The 19,087-nt window shown below is 39.8% G+C and overlaps 1 protein-coding gene across 2 annotated transcripts; it reads left to right on the top strand.

Moving 5' to 3' along the window:
* Positions 1 to 334: 334 nt before the first annotated feature.
* On the top strand, positions 335 to 18,553 carry HSD17B13 (hydroxysteroid 17-beta dehydrogenase 13). Of its 2 annotated transcripts, XM_055587515.1 has the most exons (7): positions 335 to 653; positions 3,873 to 3,980; positions 5,005 to 5,136; positions 9,071 to 9,177; positions 12,185 to 12,322; positions 16,655 to 16,771; positions 18,463 to 18,553. In XM_055587515.1, the coding sequence occupies exons 1-7, from the start codon at positions 444 to 446 to the stop codon at positions 18,551 to 18,553; spliced, it is 903 nt and encodes a 300-aa protein (XP_055443490.1). In that variant the 5' UTR covers positions 335 to 443. The 2 variants fall into 2 exon arrangements, with proteins under 2 accessions (XP_055443490.1, XP_055443491.1); XM_055587516.1 differs by lacking the exon at positions 3,873 to 3,980.
* Positions 18,554 to 19,087: the final 534 nt, after the last annotated feature.

The raw sequence follows: 19,087 nt of genomic DNA, 5'->3' as shown, positions 1-19,087 counted from the left end.
AGTATTTTTGCCTGAAAAATTCCAAGGACAAAAATAAGACTGGCGGGCTGCAGTTCATGGGATCACAAAGAGGCAGATACGACTGAGCGATTAACACAGACACACACACAGCTTTTAGGTTGTGCATCTTTTTTTTTTTTCAGTTGACGTGATGAAACATAGTACAAAAATGCTTCTCAGAAAGCAAGTCCAGAGAGTACCTTCTCTAGAGTTCCCTTGTCCCTATGCCAAGTTTTTACTAACAATCGGCCCAGCTTCAAAAGCTCAAGTGGTGTCTAATACATTAGAACACATGACCAAAACCTGCCTACAAATCGTCACTACTTTGGCCAGCCCTATCAACACCTGGAATACAGCTCATTCCTGAAGCTCTTTGAAGAGGAGGGCACTTTGCTGAGACTAGACACGAGCTGAGGCAGAGGAGAAAAGTGCAGAGCAGAGCCATGAAGATTATCTTGGATCTCCTTCTGCTTCTGCTCATCATCATTTATTCCTACTTGGAATCTCTGGTGAAGGTCTTCATTCCCAGGAGGAGAAAATCTGTGGCTGGGGAGATTGTTCTCATTACAGGAGCCGGGCATGGAATAGGCAGGCAGACCGCCTATGAATTTGCAAAACGGAAGAGCAGACTGGTTCTGTGGGATATTAATAAGGTACTGGATTCATCTGCCCATCTTTTAAAGTTACCCACCAGGGAGGGCCCATACAAGTGAGATGGGTGTTTTTAAATTTATTTGACTTAGCATTTGCTTATCTTGGTATTTTTCTTGTTCAAAGTGTGTTAACTACATTTCTTAGAGCCTTACTCTACACATGCATCAGGATGGTTTGATGGAAACCTCACTAAGACCTTAGCAGTGATTTTTGTGTCCTGATATGCTGGTTTGATAACTGATTCAGGAGCCAGGCTACTTCCAAACTGTTTAAATTGAATGGTCACTAAATTTCTCCCAGCCTCAGTTTCTTTGTCTCTGAAATGGGGATAACAGTTCACAGGGTGGGTTAAGAACAGGGGTTAACACACTACAGCCGGTGGGCCAGACTTGCTCCCAGAGCAGCCTGTTGAGCTAGGGATGTATTTTTTAAAGGGCTGTCCAGGCAAAAACCAGATAGAAAACAAAGAACATGTAACAGAATCTCTTGGTGCCCAACTCTCACATGCACAGAACCCTAATATATTTACCATCTGGCTCTTAACAGAAAGAAAGACTAAACAAATTACTATTTAAGTGCTTAAACAATGCCTGGCTATAGGAAATGTTGGTCATGTTTAATACACGTCCAAGAAGAGTGTCAGACTTTTTCTTGGGCATTTGTATTTTTTTTTTTTTTTTTGCTATTGATATTTGTAAACACTAAATTAACTACTCACAACTGAAATCTTGTATCATTTTCCCTAAACTTTTGCTTTGTTCTTATTTTTAAAATTTTTTTGCTGCGCCACATGGCATGCAGAATTCTAGTTCCCCCACCAGGAATTGAACCCATGCCCCTTGCATTGGAAGTACTGACTCTTAACTACTGGACCACCAGGGTCCAGGGTACCTCCTAAACTTTTGAATTCTGGCTCGGCCATGCAAATATTCACAGAAAAAATGCTTGCAGAATTTTAGGATAGGAAAAAAATTATCCAGTTTTTTTTTTTTTTTTTTTGAGAGTTAGTGTTTCTACAAATCACAGTGAGACTTTAGTTGCCATATATTAATGTTCTTTGCCAACATGCCTAACTGGCACCTATTTTCTTAAGACCTTCAGAAATGTCTTTTGAATTTAGAAAACTTGTTCTCTGGTTCTTTCTATTTAGTAAATAATATTACATTACACACAAAAAATTGATATATTTTTATGTAACAGATATGAGCACTTAAGATAAGCTGATTCACATAAAAGTTATTTGGCATCAGTTTGGTCCTTGAAGAGATTTCAATACACTTTCAAGAAAAGGACAAGAATTTACAAATTGAGAAAATAACCGCTTGCTGTTCTCAGGTGTTTATCAAAAAAATAAATAAATAAGTATAAATCCATGAGAAGGGCTTGATGAAATTTAAACTCTGGATCCCTCCAGATGTATATTTTGGGAGAAAGACCTGACATCTTTTATGTATTTTTTAAATCCCAATGATAAGAAGTAAAAATGACTTATTTAAGATTCTGCCTGAAGGATAGGTCACCTGGCCTCACAGGGTCTCTTTGAGCCCTTGCATTTTTATGGTTGAACATTTAAGATATTACATGATTCACTCTAAGGCTGTAAGTGTAACCCAAATCTCCTTTAACTATCAACTGTCTTTCTGTTATGCTGGCTTCTTTTGCCTTACACAACAAGTCATGTTAACAGTTTATTCACATTAAATCTGAACTGTGATAAGTGGAGTACACACCACATGCTGGAGTTGAAGCAAGCATTTTGCTTATGAAGATAAGACATTACATCTTGCAGTTTTCTAGCTCAGCATCTGATGAAAACTTGGATTACCAATAGCTCTCGACTGACCTTAACTCTAGAGATAAAAGAGTGTCATCTTGTAATCTGCAAAGAACAAGCTCCCAGCTAAAACCCAAATAGTGAAAGAGTCTCCTGACCTCCTTCTTTATACTTCTGAAACTCCTCAGAAATCTGTGAGGGACAATGACCTTGGATGAAGGATATATACTTTTTCCTTCCATGCAAACCACTCAACTCTGCCTATTTTTATTGTTTCATATTATTAGTCATCCCTACTGGAAAAGGAAAACCACCCAACACTCACTCGGGGATAGCCCCAAATAACAACCACACTACTAACATCCCAACATGCCAAAAGGGCTTTCAAGACATCTTGACTCTTCATCACAGAGAAGAGCTAACAAATTCTGAAAGGAAAAGTATAATTTTAAATACTTTATAATCTTCTTTATGAAATTCAACAGATGTCAGAACTTGAAAAGAATGCTAATTTTCCAGAAATGCAGGTTAAGAAGCATCAGGGTGACTTTATTTTAGGAAAGAGGTCTTTGAATTTAGGCTGAAAATGAGTTCCTCTGTCTCTATGTCCTGGAGTTACGTGCAAAGCAGTTACATAGACGAGAATCCATCCCATGGCCTTTACCCATTTTCACTCCAGGACACCTGAAAAATATAATCTTAAGGCCCTGGAAGTAGTAGCATAGTCTCTCCATGAAAGATTTTCTCAAATAAGGATCCTTCTTCCTCCTTCCCTTCTAGACGATTAAAGCAGAATTGTTGAGAAAAGTCTGTTGGGCAGAGGTATATAGTTTAAAATTACCACTAATTTAGAATTTATGCTTTACTGTCTATTACATAATTGGTGTTCAACAAATATATGATAAATATACTGCTGATTTTTCTTTTCTTCTCCATACTCAAACATCTCCTTTCATGACACCACAAAGAGCAGTATCTTTCAAGCATGTTCTTTATGAGAATACAGCAAAACAAGGCGGAAACACATGAGACGAATATGAGCCTTCCCTGGCAGAAAAGCCAGGCTGTGACCTCTGCAAATTAGTCAAGCAGTGTCTCTCATGAAATTTGCTCACAAACAAGGAGGAAATTCTGTTTCAATTTTTTTTTTCTTTTTTTTTGGCTGCACGGGCTTTTGTTGCAGCAAGCTTTCTCTAGTTTTGGTGGGGTTTCTCTGCTTGTGACACATGGGCTTCGTTGCTCCACAGCATGTGGGATCTTAGTTCCCCGACCAGGGATTGAACCTGCATCCCCTGCATTGGAAGGCAGATTCTTAACCATGGGAGCACCAGGGAAGTCCTCTGAATTTTAATCTTGGAAAAAATTTAATCTCAGCTATTTTCTACCTCCCTCTTGTCTACTCACTGACCTACACCTTTCAGAATTTGTTTTTTCCCAATTACAGCATGGTGTTGAGGAAACTGCAGCAGAATGCAGAAAACTAGGGGCCACTACACACGTGTTTGTGGTAGACTGCAGTAACAGAGAAGAGATTTATAGCTCCGTAAACCAGGTGAGACTCCAGGGTACAAATTTCTTCCCATGGTTTTATGTCCCTTTACGTGGACTATGAAAAGGTTCTTTATGACAGCCTAATTTAAATTCGAATTTTTTTTTTTTAGCCTCTGCTAACTGAGGTAGCTGTGTTTACAAGGAAGGACATACACTTTTTTCTTCCATATGATCCACTCAACTCTGCCTATTATTATTGTTTTGTATTATTAGTCAATTTCATTCTGATCAGAAGTTTGAGCAATAGTACAGAGTGAAAGAACAAAGATTTATCACCAGGGAAAAGGATCATGTTCTAGTCTTCCTTTTAGTCCTTTACAGAAGTTCCTTTATTTTTTCCTTTAATTATTTTTCTTTGGGATTTTATGTTGGTGCCAAACTAATCTTCTATAAAAAATGTATATTAATTATAATAACAATGTTTAAGGGTAAATATCAAAAATATTGGACCAAGCATGTTGATAGACATTTTCACCCTTTAATCCCTACAATAACTCTATAAACCTCATTTGACTGATGAGCAAATTGAGATTCAAAGAGGTGAAATCAAAGGTCATGTAGCTAGCAGGTGGAGAAGCCAAGATTACCCAATTAGCACTTTAAAAACATTTGGCAAGAACTGATATGTCAGACCAAGGTCATGTAGTCAGTACACATGACCTAGGTGGTGAAACTAGGATTACTCAATTAGCAGTTGTTAAATGTTTGATTAGAACTGATATATCAGTTAATCAACAAAACACTAATTTCACTTTATTGGTAAGTTACAAAAAAAAATCTATGATGTACTAGGTACTGAAATTTAGCTGTTAAAAAACCAGTTTATCCCAGTTTTATGATAGTGTTCCCTTTGTAACCACACTTTGGGCTAATGCTCTTTTCCCCTTGAACTCTCAGCAATCTCATCAACTAGAATAAAGAATCTGATCCCTGGATATTAGTCCCAAAACTTTGAGTTTCGATAATACATCCAATGAACTTTCTATTTCTAATGCACCCAATAACTGTTCTTTCTATTTCAAAAGGTAAAGAAAGAAGTTGGTGATGTAACCATCGTGGTGAATAATGCTGGGGCAATATATCCAGCTGACCTTCTTAGTACAAAGGATGAGGAGATCACCAAAACTTTTGAGGTCAACATCTTAGGACATTTTTGGGTGAGTGTGAGTCAGAAACATCCCTAGGTTGTGCATGTCTGACAACTTCTCTTAAGGTACATGAAATTCATAATTGAGTTCACGTCCTTCTGGATGGACAACTGCAGCCATGAAATTAAAAGATGCTTACTCCTTGGAAGGAAAGTTATGACCAACCTAGATAGCATATTCAAAAACAGAGACATTACTTTGCCAACAAAGGTCCGTCTAGTCAAGGCTATGGTTTTTCCTGTGGTCATGTATGGATGTGAGAGTTGGACTGTGAAGAAGGCTGAGTGCCAAAGACTTGATGCTTTAGAGCTGTGGTGTTGGAGAAGACTCTTGAGAGTCCCTTGGACTGCAAGGAGATCCAACCAGTCCATTCTGAAGGAGAACAGTCCTGGGTGTTCTTTGGAAGTAATGATGCTAAAGCTGAAACTCCAGTACTTTGGCCACCTCATGCGAAGAGTTAACTCATTGGAAAAGACTCTGATTCTGGGAGGGATTGGGGGCAGGAGGAGAAGGGGATGACAGAGGATGAGATGGCTGGATGGCATCACTGACTCGATGGATGTGAGTCTGAGTGAACTCTGGGAGTTGGTGATGGACAGGGAGGCCTGGCGTGCTGTGATTCATGGGGTCGCAAAGAGTTGGACATGACTGAGCGACTGAACTGAACTGAACTGAACTAAAAACAACAATCATCAAATATTGGTGTCTCTGACAGAAGGCGTCATGGTATGCTGCAGTTCATGGGGTCGCAAAGAGTCAGACACAGCTTGGCAACTGAATAACAACTGACAGAAGGGCACAGGGTTCACGGAAACACAACTCACCAGAATGTAGGCTAGTTAGTCTGTTTCATCCACCAGTACCTACACAAAGCCTGGCATGTACTAGGCACGCAAGAAGAATATTGGGTTGGCCAAAATGTTCGTACTGGTTTTGCCAGCTGATGGCAAATCCGAATGAACTTTTTGGCCAACTGGATATTTGTGGCACTTTTCTAAGGATAGGGTTTCCCTGGCAGCTTAAACAGTAGAGCATCTGCCTGCAGTGCAGGAGACCCAGGTTTGATCCCTGGGTTGGGAAGATCCCCTGGAGAAGGAAATGGTAACCCACTCCAGTATTCTAGTCTGGAGAATCCCATGGACAGAAGAGCCTAGTGAGCTTCAGTCCATGGCATCGCAAAGAGTTGGACATGACTGAGCAACTAACACTTGTTTGTTTTGTTTGACACTAAGGATTGTCAGTGTATGTCTTTTTGGTGCTTTAGAGAGAATATATATTGTGTACATTCCCTTGTGACCTTATGTCATGGAATTGTAGAATAGAAAGGACAAAGAGCTCCCTACATGCGTTATATAGGAGTCGGAGACTATTTTAAATGGGAATCTGGAACAAGGTCTACATCAGGTTGGAGCTTAGAGATATGGCTCTACAGACCTCTTAAGATTGGTTGGTTTTGTGAGACACGGAAATGTGCCTTTGTAGAGAACATTTATATGAATTAATCTTCCAGTGCCTCAGTGTTAGTGTGGAACCTAGGACAGAGCTGGATTCCAGGAGAGAGAAGAAAAAAGAGAGATTTTTCCTCATTTTCCAAAATCCTTTACATATGCTAATGAGAATGAATTATTATTTCCACTGAACTACAAAGAGACTCCATGCATTCACTCTCTATCAGTTCAGTTCAGTCGCTCAGTCGTGTCCGACTCTTTGTGACCCCATGAATTGCAGCACGCCAGGCCTCCCTGTCCATCACCAACTCCCAGAGTTCACTCAGACTCACATCCATTGAGTCAGTGATGCCATCCAGCCATCTTATCCTCTGTCATCCCCTTCTCCTCCTGCCCCTAATCCCTCCCAGCATCAGAGTCTTTTCCAATGAGTTAACTCTTCACATGAGGTGGCCAAAGTACTGGAGTTTCAGCTTCAGCATCAGTCCTTCCAAAGAAATCCCAGGGCTGATCTCCTTCAGAATGGACTGGTGGGATCTCCTTGCAGTCCAAGGGACTCTCAAGAGTCTTCTCCAACACCACAGCTCTAAAGCATCAATTCTTTGGCACTCAGCCTTCTTCACAGTCCAACTCTCACATCCATACATGACCACTGGAAAAACCAGAGCCTTGACTAGATGGACCTTTGTTGGCAAAGTAATGTCTCTGCTTTTGAATATGCTATCTAGGTTGGTCATAACTTTCCTTCCAAGGAGTAAGCGTCTTTTAATTTCATGGCTGCAGTCACCATCTGCAGTGATTTTGGAACCCCAAAAAATAAAGTCTGACACTGTTTCCACTGTTTCCCCATCTATTTCCCATGAAGTGATGGGACCGGATGCCATGGTCTTCATTTTCTGAATGTTGAGCTTTAAGCCAACTTTTTCACTCTCCACTTTCACTTTCATCAAGAGGCTTTTGAGTTCCTCTTCACTTTCTGCCATAAGGGTGGTGTCATCTGCATATCTGAGGTTATTGATATTTCTCCCAGCAATCTTGATTCCAGCTTGTGCTTCTTCCAGCCCAGCGTTTCTCATGATGTACTCTGCATATAAGTTAAATAAGCAGGGTGACAATATACAGCCTTGACGTACTCCTTTTCCTATTTGGAACCAGTCTGTTGTTCCATGTCGAGTTCTAACTGTTGCTTCCTGGCCTGCATATAGGCTTCTCAAGAGGTAGGTCTGGTGGTCTGGTATTCCCATCTCTTGAAGAATTTTCCACAGTTTATTGTCACTCTCTATAGCTACACAACAAAACTCAGTGAACTAAAGCAAGAATAAACGTTTACTTTCCTCTCACAGTTTCTGTGGGTCAGGAATTTGGGGGTGCCGTGGTTTAGCAGTTCTGGCTCTATGAATTTGCATAGGGTCTACAGGGTGGACTTATAAAATTCTCATAAAATATTACTGATATTTCTCACAAAACAGAAAGCTTTTTGGAGGAAAAGAAAGACTTTTGTTTCCTGTGGCATCAATATATGATGCACAATATTACAAACAGGAGATACTAAACCTAATCATGTTGCCTAATGACCGTCAGTATAGGACTCAACTTTTTCTACTGAAACTGATACAGCTACACAGGGTTTTAACTCTTCTTGTTAGAAAGCTAAAGTCCCAAACCAAAGAAATCGCAAGATATAAGATTACCATCTGGAATTTTTTCAGTTCTGAAAACTCTTGAGTTTTTCCCTTAATAACATTGTTGGATCCATAAAAGAGAGTTTATGGATTCCCTCTGAAGGGAAGGAAAGGGATATTAAGATGAGTTTTTGGCGTGTGGTACATGGTACACAGCACTCAGTGTCAGCTTAAACCAATCATTCCAATCATTTTTCATTTCTATCGCTGATAGAGAAATAATCATGGAATTTTGGTACACATTTCATTTCATTGTAAAAGTTGTCTCAAAAGACATTTTGTCTTAAAAATAAAACCACCACGGTAACAACAACCCTATATGCAAGGCAGCAAAAGAGACACAGATGCAAAGAACAGATGAAAGAGCTGTGGATTCGATCCCTGGGCTGGGAGATCCCCTGGAGAAGGGCGTGGCAATCTCTTACAAGTTTAAAAATATGTAATACTTCATATATATATGAAGCGGGAGAAGGTGAGGGGGGGATGATTTGAGAGAATAGCATTGAAATGTGAATATTACCCTGTGGAACAAAGACGACCAGTGCAAGTTCGATTCATGAATCAGGGCCACTCAAAACGGGTGCTGTGGGGCAACCCAGAGGGAGAGGATGGGGAGGGAGGTGGGAGGGAGGTTCAGGATGAGGGGACACATGTGCACCTGTGGCTGATTCATGTCAATATATGGCAAAACCCTTCAGTCAGGTAATTATCCTCCAATTAAAATTAATTAATTAATTTAAAAAATAAAACTACCTAGTTGGGAAATCTAACACTTGTGTCATTGTTACTTTTCTCTGTGCAATGATTTTGAAGATCACAAAAGCACTTCTTCCATCAATGATAAGGAGAAACCATGGCCACATTGTCACAGTGGCTTCAGTGTGCGGTCACGGAGTGATTCCTTATCTTATTCCGTATTGGTAAGTATTACTTTCTAGCAGTGTTATATATTTTTACACTTGTAAGTATTTGCATACATCCATGCTAAGTTACTTCAGTCCTGTCCAACTTTTTGAGACCCCATGGACTGTAGCCCACCAGGCTCCTCTATCTATGGTATTCCCCAGGCAAGAATATTGAAGTGGGTTGCCATGCCCTTCTCCAGGGGATCTTCCCAACCCAAGGAATGAACCCGTAGCTCTTTCATCTCCTACATTGAAAAGCATGTTCTTTACCACTAGTGCAACCTGAGAAGCCCCTTTAAGGGTTTATTAGACCTCAGATTCGAGTTTTCCTAACAGGTAATTTATTTCATTTTGTAATTCTTTTCTGAGAGCTATAATTATGTTTTATTCATCTTTGACTCTTCTTACAACAAAAAATCAAATGTCTTGCAAAAAATAAAAACTAAAGAAATCTCATACAGTTAATTTGGATTTATAGAATATATATAGTAATTTGGAATAAACTCCTAAAAATGACTTCTTCTAAAATAATGAAACTCATCATCATTTAAAATATTTTAAAATTTCTGATAACTCCTCTGCACAGCAATGAAAGAAAAGAGTATTACCAAGGATGTTTCCATTGTATCCTGGAATGAGTAGCTGTTCATAAAAGAAATAAGGAATTCACTGGCTAAGAAGCAAAACATACAGATAAGTCCAAATGAACATAAGTCTGTGCAATGGTCCTTGTGCCCAAGAAAAGCTAAACAGAGTGGCCACTGGATCAAAACATTTTCCAGTGTGCTTGTGTCATGAGAGACTCTGTGTGTGTGTGTGTGTGTAAGAAGAGAGAGAGGCAGAGAAAGAGAGAGAAAGATTGAGAGAAAGCCTCTACCATATTAAAAGATGCAGATAGCATACCCCATGGTCTACCAAGGACACGGGCTTCCCTGGTGGTTCAGTGGTAAAGATCTACCTGCCAATGTAGGAGATGAGGGTTAGATCCTGGGTTGGGAAGACCCCCTGGAGAAGAAAATGGCAACCCACTCCAGTAGTCTAGTCTGGAAAATCCCATGGACAGAGGAGCCTGGGAGACTACAGTCCATGGGCTCACAAAAGAGTTGGACACAACTTAGAGACTAAACAACAACAAAACAACAGACAACTAGGATATAAAAAAAGAAGGTAAGAAGGCCCTCAGTTCAGTTCAGTTCAGTTGCTCAGTCATGTCCAACTCTTTGCGACCCCATGAACCACAGCACGCCAGGCCTCCCTGTCCATCACCAGCTCCCGAAGTTCACCCAGACTCATGTCCATCGAGTCGGTGATGCCATCCAGCCATCTAATCCTCTGTCGTCCGCTTCTCCTCCTGCCCCCAATCCCTCCCAGCATCAGGGTCTTTTCCAATGAGTCAACTCTTCACATGAGGTGGCCAAAGTACTGGAGTTTCAGCTTCAGCATCAGTCCTTCCAGTGAACACCCAGAACTGATCTCCTTTAGGATAGACAGGTTGCATCTCCTTGCAGTCCAAGGGACTCTCAAGAGTCTTCTCCAACACCACAGTTCTAAAGCATCAATTCTTTGGCACTCAGCTTTCTGCACAGTCCAACTCTCACATCCATACATGACCACAAGAAAAACCAGAGCCTTGACTAAACGGACCTTTGTTGGCAAAGTAATGTCTCTGCTTTTGAATATGCCATCTAGGTTGGCCATAACTTTCCTTCCAAGGAGTAAGCGTCTTTTAATTTCTTGGCTGCAATCACCATCTGCAGTGATTTTGAAGACCCAAAAAATAAAGTCGAACACTGTTTCCACTGTTTCCCCATCTATCAGCCATGAAGTGATGGGACCGGATGCCATGATCTTCGTTTTCTGAATGTTGAGCTTTAAGCCAACTTTTTCACTCTCCTCTTTCACTTTCATCAGGATTCACTATTTGCAAAAAATCTTTTCTTTGTACCTCTTCAATGGCATCTCATTTTCTTATTCCAGCCTTATATCAACCTCATAGAACAATTTAACTTGTTAACATGTTTATCGGTGGCTGGGTAGATAGTTGGTTTATTGTTTACCTGCACATCTATGTTCAAGGTTGAATTTAGTCATGAATCAAATTATTTCTGACACTGAAAGTAGTCACAGATGTAGTTAAGTTTCACTGTAGGTTAAGGTGTCCTTGTACGTACAAATGTTTATTTCAAGCTGCCTCTACCATCGTAAAACACAAATCAGAATTTCACAGATTAAACATGCAATATTGTTTTAATGTTTAGAAATGTGGAAACCCAATGTACTAATAGTTTTCCTTTTTTCTTTTCCTTTAAGAAAGAGTCAACCTTTACCTTTATTGTTCTTATTGTCATCTGGGTCAAAAATACAATTAACATTACATAGCTCCTTATAGGTAATACAGTTATTATGTATATTACTTTTAAGTAATTGAGTTATTATGCAATTTAATCCTCAAGACAGTCATGTATTTTATTACCAGCATTTTAAAGATCAGAAACTCAAAGGAAAAAGACAAGGTGATATGTTGAAGGTCGCACACACTAACACACCAAAAGTCTTTTTACTCCAGATGTTCACAATGAACTTAAGAAGCCAAAGTGAACTCTACATTTCAAGAGAGAAACCATTGAGAAAGTAGAGATGCATAGAGTCCCACAGAAGCTTGTTAATACAGATATTAGCTATGTAATTTTTCTAAACATGTTCTTCTTGATTCATATTTTTCAAAACAAAAACAGTAGTAAAAACTGATTAGAAAAAAGTTTAAAGATTGCATGGAAAACTACATATACGGTGGAAAAGTGAGCAGTAATGAAGTGAAAGTCTCATTAGAATTTGTTCTATTGTCATCACTGCAACAGCCACAGCTCAGTGAAACCAGATACGAAAAGAGATGACCAAGTAGAAGATTTGGGGGTCTGGCTTTTATTAGCTCTCAAGCAAAATCAACATTTTCTTCTCACAGAGAGTTGAAGAATGCGTTTCACTTTTCCTTAGCTAACAAGGATGGATAATTCTCTTACAGTTCCAGCAAATTTGCTGCTGTTGGTTTCCACCGAGCCCTGACATCAGAACTTGAAGCCTTGGGAAAAACTGGTATCAAAACTTCATGTCTCTGCCCAGTTTTTGTGAATACCGGGTTCACCAAAAACCCAAGTACAAGGTGAGGCCAAGATCAAGTTAGAATAGAAATATAGCATGAGAAATTAGTATGAAAATTACATGAGAAATTACTAAGAAAATTACATAAGCGATTACTATGAAAACTACATGAGAAATTCATATAAAATTACATGAGAAATTCCTATGAAAATTACATGGGAAATTCCTATGACAATTGCATGAGTAACTCCTATGAAAATTACATGGGAAATTCCTATAAAAATTACATGAGAAATTTGTAGGTGGGTCAACTGAGAAAATATGGGAAAAAAATGGAAAAGGAAAAGCATTTTTTTCTTTGTCATTTTTTTCTTATTAATGTTACTGTACTGCTTTTATGTTTTCACTTTGAAATTAGATGAACGAAAGGGAAAATGCTTTAGGGACTAGCAGGAGAGATTAGCTGCCAATGAATCCAGGCAATGGGTATTTTTTTTTTTTCAACATTCAACATTATCACTTTTTATTTTTTTTAATTGGAGGATAATTGCTTTACAATGTTGTGCTGGTTTCTGCCATGCAACAACCCAAATCAGTCAGCTCAAATATATATATATATATATATATAGGCTTCCCCAGTGGCTCAGCAGTAAAGAATGCACCTTCAGTACAGGAGATGCCGGAGACGTGGGTTTGTGAGTTGGGAAGGTCGCCTGGAGGAGGAATTGGCATCCTACTCCAGTATTCTTGCCTGGAAAATCTCATGGGCAATGAGCCATGGGGTCGCAAAGAGTCAGACACCACTGAAGTACCTGAGTGCCCATGATATGTATACACACCCACTCCCTCGTGAGCCTCTCTCCCTGCCATCGCACCCACGCTCCCCGTCCCCCGCCCCAGGTCATCACAAAATGCTGGGCAGGGCTCCCTGTGTTATATTGTAACTTCCCACTAGTTATCTGTTTTACACACGACAGAGTATATATTTTGATGCTACTTTCTCAATTCATCCTACCCTTTCCTTCCTGCACTGTGTCCACACGTCCAGCAACGGGTGTTTATTCGTGTCCAGGTGAAAGATTCAACACACACACAGGTGATAAGAGGGAGTGAGAATGGGGGTGGACAGGATGGAGAGGTGTCTTCTCTTGGAATCACACCCCCAAAATAAATGATACCTAACATCCCCTTCTCCCCTTCATGGCTCATCTTCCTCAACTAGAGTATGGAAAGGCACAGGAATCTGCCTCATTTCCACCATCTTCCTCCCAGCACTGGCCACAGTGCTGGGAAAAATCCTCCAACATTTTCCAAACTTGCCTGATCCTAAGAATCATCACCTGTGCTTACATAAAAAGTAAATGTTCTTAGCCTCTCCCTTAGAAATTCTGACTCAGTAAACTGGAACAAGTTCTAAGAATAAGGCATTTTGTTTTGTTTTGCTTCGTTTAAAACCATATCAGGTAACTCCGGAGACTGGCTTGGAAAACATTAACATAGTAAATATAACCACATGCATTTGGTCACAGTTACCACCCTGTCTTCCGTTAAAATGCAAACATTTCTAGAACAGCAATACACTGAGTCTCTAATCCCTTGAAAGTGATAGTGTTATTTGCTCAGTCATGTCTGACTCTTTGTGACCCCATGGACTGTAGCCCACCACACTCTTCTGTCCATGGACTTCTCCAGGCAAGAATGCTGGAGTGGGAAGCCATTTCCTTCTCCAGGGGATCGTGACCCAGGGATCGAACCCACATCTTCTGCATTGCGGGCAGATTCTTCACTGTCTGAGCCATAAGGAAAACCCTCAAAATGATCAAGGTGAATTTCTGCAAATATATACTTTGTCTCTGGTAACGGAGGATCTCAGATCATAAGAGAGGAGAAATTGGCCCTGAAATAAGAGAGAAAAAAGCAGAAAAGTGAAGGATAAGGACCCTAAAATTAATACACCTGCCTCACAAATTTGCCTCAATTCCAGTATACATTCTGCTACAAGTTAACAAAATATACTAAGCTTGCTAATGTGAAGTCAGTTTATTACCGGAAGGGAATTAGTCCTAAATATAGTCATTCAAAAAAGTTAACAGGGCTTCCCACGTGGCTTAGATGGTGAAGAACCCACCTGCCAATGCAGGAGACACAGGTTCAATTCCAAGTCAGGAAGATCCCCTGGAGGAGAAAATGGCAACCCACTCCAGTATTCTTGCCTGGAGAATCCCATGGACAGAGGAGCCTGCTGGGCTACAGTCCATAGGGTCAGAAAGAGTCAAACACAACTGACGTGCCTTAGCGTGCACACTCACAACGGAGTTAAGAAATTCCCTTTTAAGCTCAGCCTCATTAGAGTCGGACACAACTGAGCATACACACGCCACATGCCAGATTTGAAGCTACTGACTCTGAAGCCCTAAACCTGCTGTGTCATCTCTGGAGCTGTAGCCAGTCCCTGGCAGTTGAATCATTAACTGAGTTAGAACACAGGCACTTAACAAGTACGCAGCACTGTATATTAGTAAATACCATGATACAACTGGGACTCTGGGCTCATTTTTCTTAAATAGGAAATTGGGCCCAATAAAAACCCTCTTGGTAAGCATTCAGGCTTAGTGTGTGCCCAGAGGACTGGGTCTTCTGGTGGAGAAGGCAAAATAGATGAGAAGAGTGAGGCTAAAGCAACCTCGGGGACTTTCCTGGTGGTTGAGCGGTTATGACTCCAAGCTCCCGATGCAGGGAGCATGGGTTCAATCCCTGCTGGGGGAATTAAGACCCTGAATGCTGCATGGTAAAGCCAACAAACAAAAATAATGTGACCTCAGTGTGTGAGTTCCTAGGGTGACCCTAAGGGCTGACCCAGGCAATGCTGAAAATCTGGGACTGGTCCCACCCAGACTCCCTGATTCTTAACCTCCTTGGCAAAGGCTGACATGTCCATATACTAATGTCAGGCTTGGCTTAGAGATGGAGTTGATAGAATCAGGTAGGAGAAATCAGGGAGGAAAGAGGCAGCACTCCATAATTTAGAAAAATATTGATTTGTATTATTCTTGGCTGGCTTGCCACTCAATGCCATGGCAACCTCGATCACACCATCATCTGCAGTAAATCACATGAGATCTCAAGGAAAGAAGTTATAACTGTCACTTCTTACTTAATTCTTCTGCACAACCTTTTTATTTACTAAGCCACTCAGACATCTTAATTATGGTGCAATACTTTCAATCCATTTTAGCCATGAAATTAAAAGACGCTTACTCCTTGGAAGGAACGTTATGACCAACCTAGATAGCATATTCAAAAGCAGAGACATTACTTTGCCAACAAAGGTCCGTCTAGTCAAGGCTATGGTTTTTGCTGTGGTCATGTATGGATGTGAGAGTTGGACTGTGAAGAAAGCTGAGAGCCGAAGAATTAACGCTTTTGAACTGTGCTGTTGGAGAAGACTCTTGAGAGTCCCTTGGACTGCAAGGAGATCCAACCAGTCCATTCTGAAGGAGATCAGCCCTGGGATTTCTTTGGAAGGAATGATGCTAAAGCTGAAACTCCAGTACTTCGGCCACCTCATGCGAAGAGTTGACTCATTGAAAAAGACTCTGATGCTGGGAGGGATTGGGGGCAGGAGGAGAAGGGGACGACAGAGGATGAGATGGCTGGATGGCATCACTGGCTCGATGGACATGAGTCGAGTGAACTCCGGGAGTTGGTGATAGACAGGGAGGCCTGGCGTGCTGCGATTCATGGGGCCGCAAAGAGTTGGACACAATTGAGCGACTGAACTGAACTGACTGATACTTTAATTTCCTGCTAACATCTTGTAGTAATGGGCATTCTACACTGGGCTTGTGGTTATGAATACTTCTCAAGAACTCATGTGTACAGTCTTGAGTACAAGCAAGGTCACACCCCTCCAGTTTTAACATAATACTCCCACACACACCTTGAACTCTCATTAAACTGTAGTACGGGCAAGTCAGTACAAAACAGTCCAGCTTTGTGGGACACCTCCACAAGAAAGCAAGTGTACTTAGTTCTAGATTTCTTTTCCTGTAGCTAATGAGCCCTGAAGAAAGATGTCAGATGTTTTCTTTCTGGCCTATGGTCAGTTCTACCCATCAGGCTTCCTTGCCTCCTCTCCTGCTCTTCTATCTAATTCCTCTCCACCGTTTTGATGTTTGACTGAGTGAGCCATGAAACACAGAGTGGGATGTGAAAGTAGAAGATTATGATAACGAAACATCAACATGGCATGGGGGAGGGGAGGCAGGTGGCATTTGTGCAGTGAATTCTAGAAACTTTTAAATCCTAACTGATGAAAAGATCGTTTTCCTGCCTTCATTAATTATAAAAAATAAAAATAAAAAGAATCCAACTTTTTTTTTTTAAATCACAGAATATGGCCTGTGTTGGAGACAGACGAAGTTGTAAGAAGCTTGATAGATGGAATACTTACTGATAAGAAAATGATTTTTGTTCCATCATATATCAATATCTCCTTAACAATAGAGAGGTAAGTACAGCACAAAGCTCCTAAAATACTAAAACACGGATAGAGCTATCATTATGGAGAGCCTTTCAGTTGTGAAAGTTGCCATGGAAACTCTCCATGCCTGGGGAAAACAGTTAAGTTGCCTCTGTTATTACCTTACCCAGTCTATAAAAAGAGGATGAATCATTTTCTCTACTACATCCACCGTCTCCGCCCAATCTTTGCCAGAGACAAGGAAAGACAGTTCAAAGAGAATGCAATATGGTGAACTAGCTAAAAATAAAGAAGCCTGCTGGGGTTTTGATTAAGACTGCATTGAATCTATAGACCAATTGGGGGAGAATGAACATATTTAACATTATTGAGTCTTCAAACCCAAGAGCACAAAGAACACAATATACCTCTTCTTTTTATTTTTTCATCTTTTTCAATATGTGTACATACTGAAACTACAGCATCATGTAGCTTTCAGTGTACAAGTCTTACGCACTTTTTCTCAGGTTTACCCCAAAGTATTTCAAATCTTTGATGCTATTGCAAATGACATTTTAAAAGATCTCTATTTTCCATTATTTGTTACTTGCATGTGTTTGATTTTTGCATTTTGATCTGTATTTAGCAAACTTGCTGTACTCACTTTTTAGCTTTTTTGTAGATTCTAACAGATATTTTTACATAGATGATCATATTGTCTGTAAATCAAGACACTTTGGCTTCTTCTTTTTTCCAATCTTTATGTTTTCTATTTCTTGCCTTATTACACTGGCTAGAACCTCCTGTTGCAATGTCAGAGAGGACTGATGAAAGCGCATGTCCAAGCGTTGTCTCCGATCTTAGGAGGAAAGTAGTCACAATTTCACAATTCAGAATGATATCAGCTGTAGATTTTTTTCATTTGCTCTTTACCAGGTTGAAGAAGTTCCCTTCTATTATTATTTTGATGAGAGTCTTCATCAAGAGTAGATGTGAATTTTGTCAAAGTTTTACTGAATATATTAAGAGGATTGTTGGTCTTTCCATTTTAGTTTGCTAACATAAGGAATTACACTGAGTCATTCTAAAGATTAAACTAATCCTGCTCTGTAATGTTTTTGACTTTTGGGTCAGCATAATACTTAGCTCATAAACTGATTTGGAAAGTATTCTCTCCTCTTCTCCTTTCAGGAATAGCTTGCGTGGAATGGTATTATTTCTTTTTTAAACATTTTATAGAATTCCCAGTGAAGTCATTTGAGCCGGTTGCTTAACCTCCTAGCTAAACAAGAAGTTCCTCAAAGGCAGTCACTGCTTTTAAAGTACCATATTATAGATATGCAGTAAAAACTCAAGAGGTGGAGAAATTGATTAAATGGATTCTGGTGCTGTTGCTCTGTGAACTCTTAGCATCAGGATTCATTGACATTTACAAAAATAAGCCCAGACCTTCATATTTTTGTCTTTACTCACATAAGAGTTTAAGCAAGAGTTTATTAATATAAGAAGGTGAGAATGGTATATATCAGTGCTTTCTTTATACTTGCATAATATTTTAACTGTGAGTATTAAAAGACACACACACACACAAAGAGCGAGATAGATATAAAGAAAGGAAGAACAGAAAAAAAAATTAAATGCAAACCAGACAACTCTCAGGTTATTTTAACTGACAACAAAAATGAACTCTGATGTCCAAGATTTTAAACTGAAAAACGTTCATCTTTTCTTTCATACAGATTTCTTCCTGAACGTGCCGTGGCAGCCATAAATCATGTACAGGATATTCAATTTGAAGCAGTGATTGGCCACAAAATCAAAATGAAATGAATAAATGAGCTCCAGGCCGAGATGTATGCACCTTAATGATGTGGAACTGAATTTAGAGTCAATGCTTCAAAGCTCTATATCACATTTTTCAAAGCTGTTAATATTAAAAAACATTTGTTTGGCATTAGCAGTGGTCGAATGAACAAGACTAATCACCTGTCTTTCTATTTCTCAAGATTATGCATGCAGTTTCAATAGATCCATTTTTAATTCTATGCCTCTTAAAAACTTGTATGCTTATGTAAACATACTTAAGAGGTCATTTTTCTTTAACAGATTTCATTTCTTTTCTTTTCATTTAAAGGTGGACAAAGCTACCTCCCTGAGAGTAAATACAAAAAGAACTTATTTACACAGGGACATTTTAAGACTGCTCTTAAAGTAAATCTGCTGGCCACAGAATGTCAGCAAGTACGCAGTGTGAGCTAGCAATTAGAGACCAAGTTTAAGCAGATGGCTGTACTCCAAAAAAAAGACAGATTACACCTATGCAGGTCAACATTTGGAAGCTCTCTCTTGCTTCTCCCTTTTTCG

Source organism: Bubalus kerabau, chromosome 7, assembly GCF_029407905.1.
Source record: "Bubalus kerabau isolate K-KA32 ecotype Philippines breed swamp buffalo chromosome 7, PCC_UOA_SB_1v2, whole genome shotgun sequence".
Taxonomy (NCBI): domain Eukaryota; kingdom Metazoa; phylum Chordata; class Mammalia; order Artiodactyla; family Bovidae; genus Bubalus; species Bubalus kerabau.
Note: the sequence above shows the minus strand (reverse complement) of the source record. Positions and strands in the feature narration are given on the sequence as shown.

What these genes read in the sequence shown, in the direction of transcription:
- HSD17B13 (XM_055587515.1), top strand. Translation starts at nt 444, where the DNA reads ATGAAGATTATCTTGGATCTCCTTCTGCTTCTGCTCATCATCATTTAT. An exon ending in TTTATAGCTCCGTAAACCAG is followed by an intron (nt 3,981 to 5,004) that starts GTGAGACTCCAG and finishes CTATTTCAAAAG; the next exon opens with GTAAAGAAAGAAGTTGGTGA. An exon ending in ACCAAAAACCCAAGTACAAG is followed by an intron (nt 12,323 to 16,654) that starts GTGAGGCCAAGA and finishes TTTAAATCACAG; the next exon opens with AATATGGCCTGTGTTGGAGA.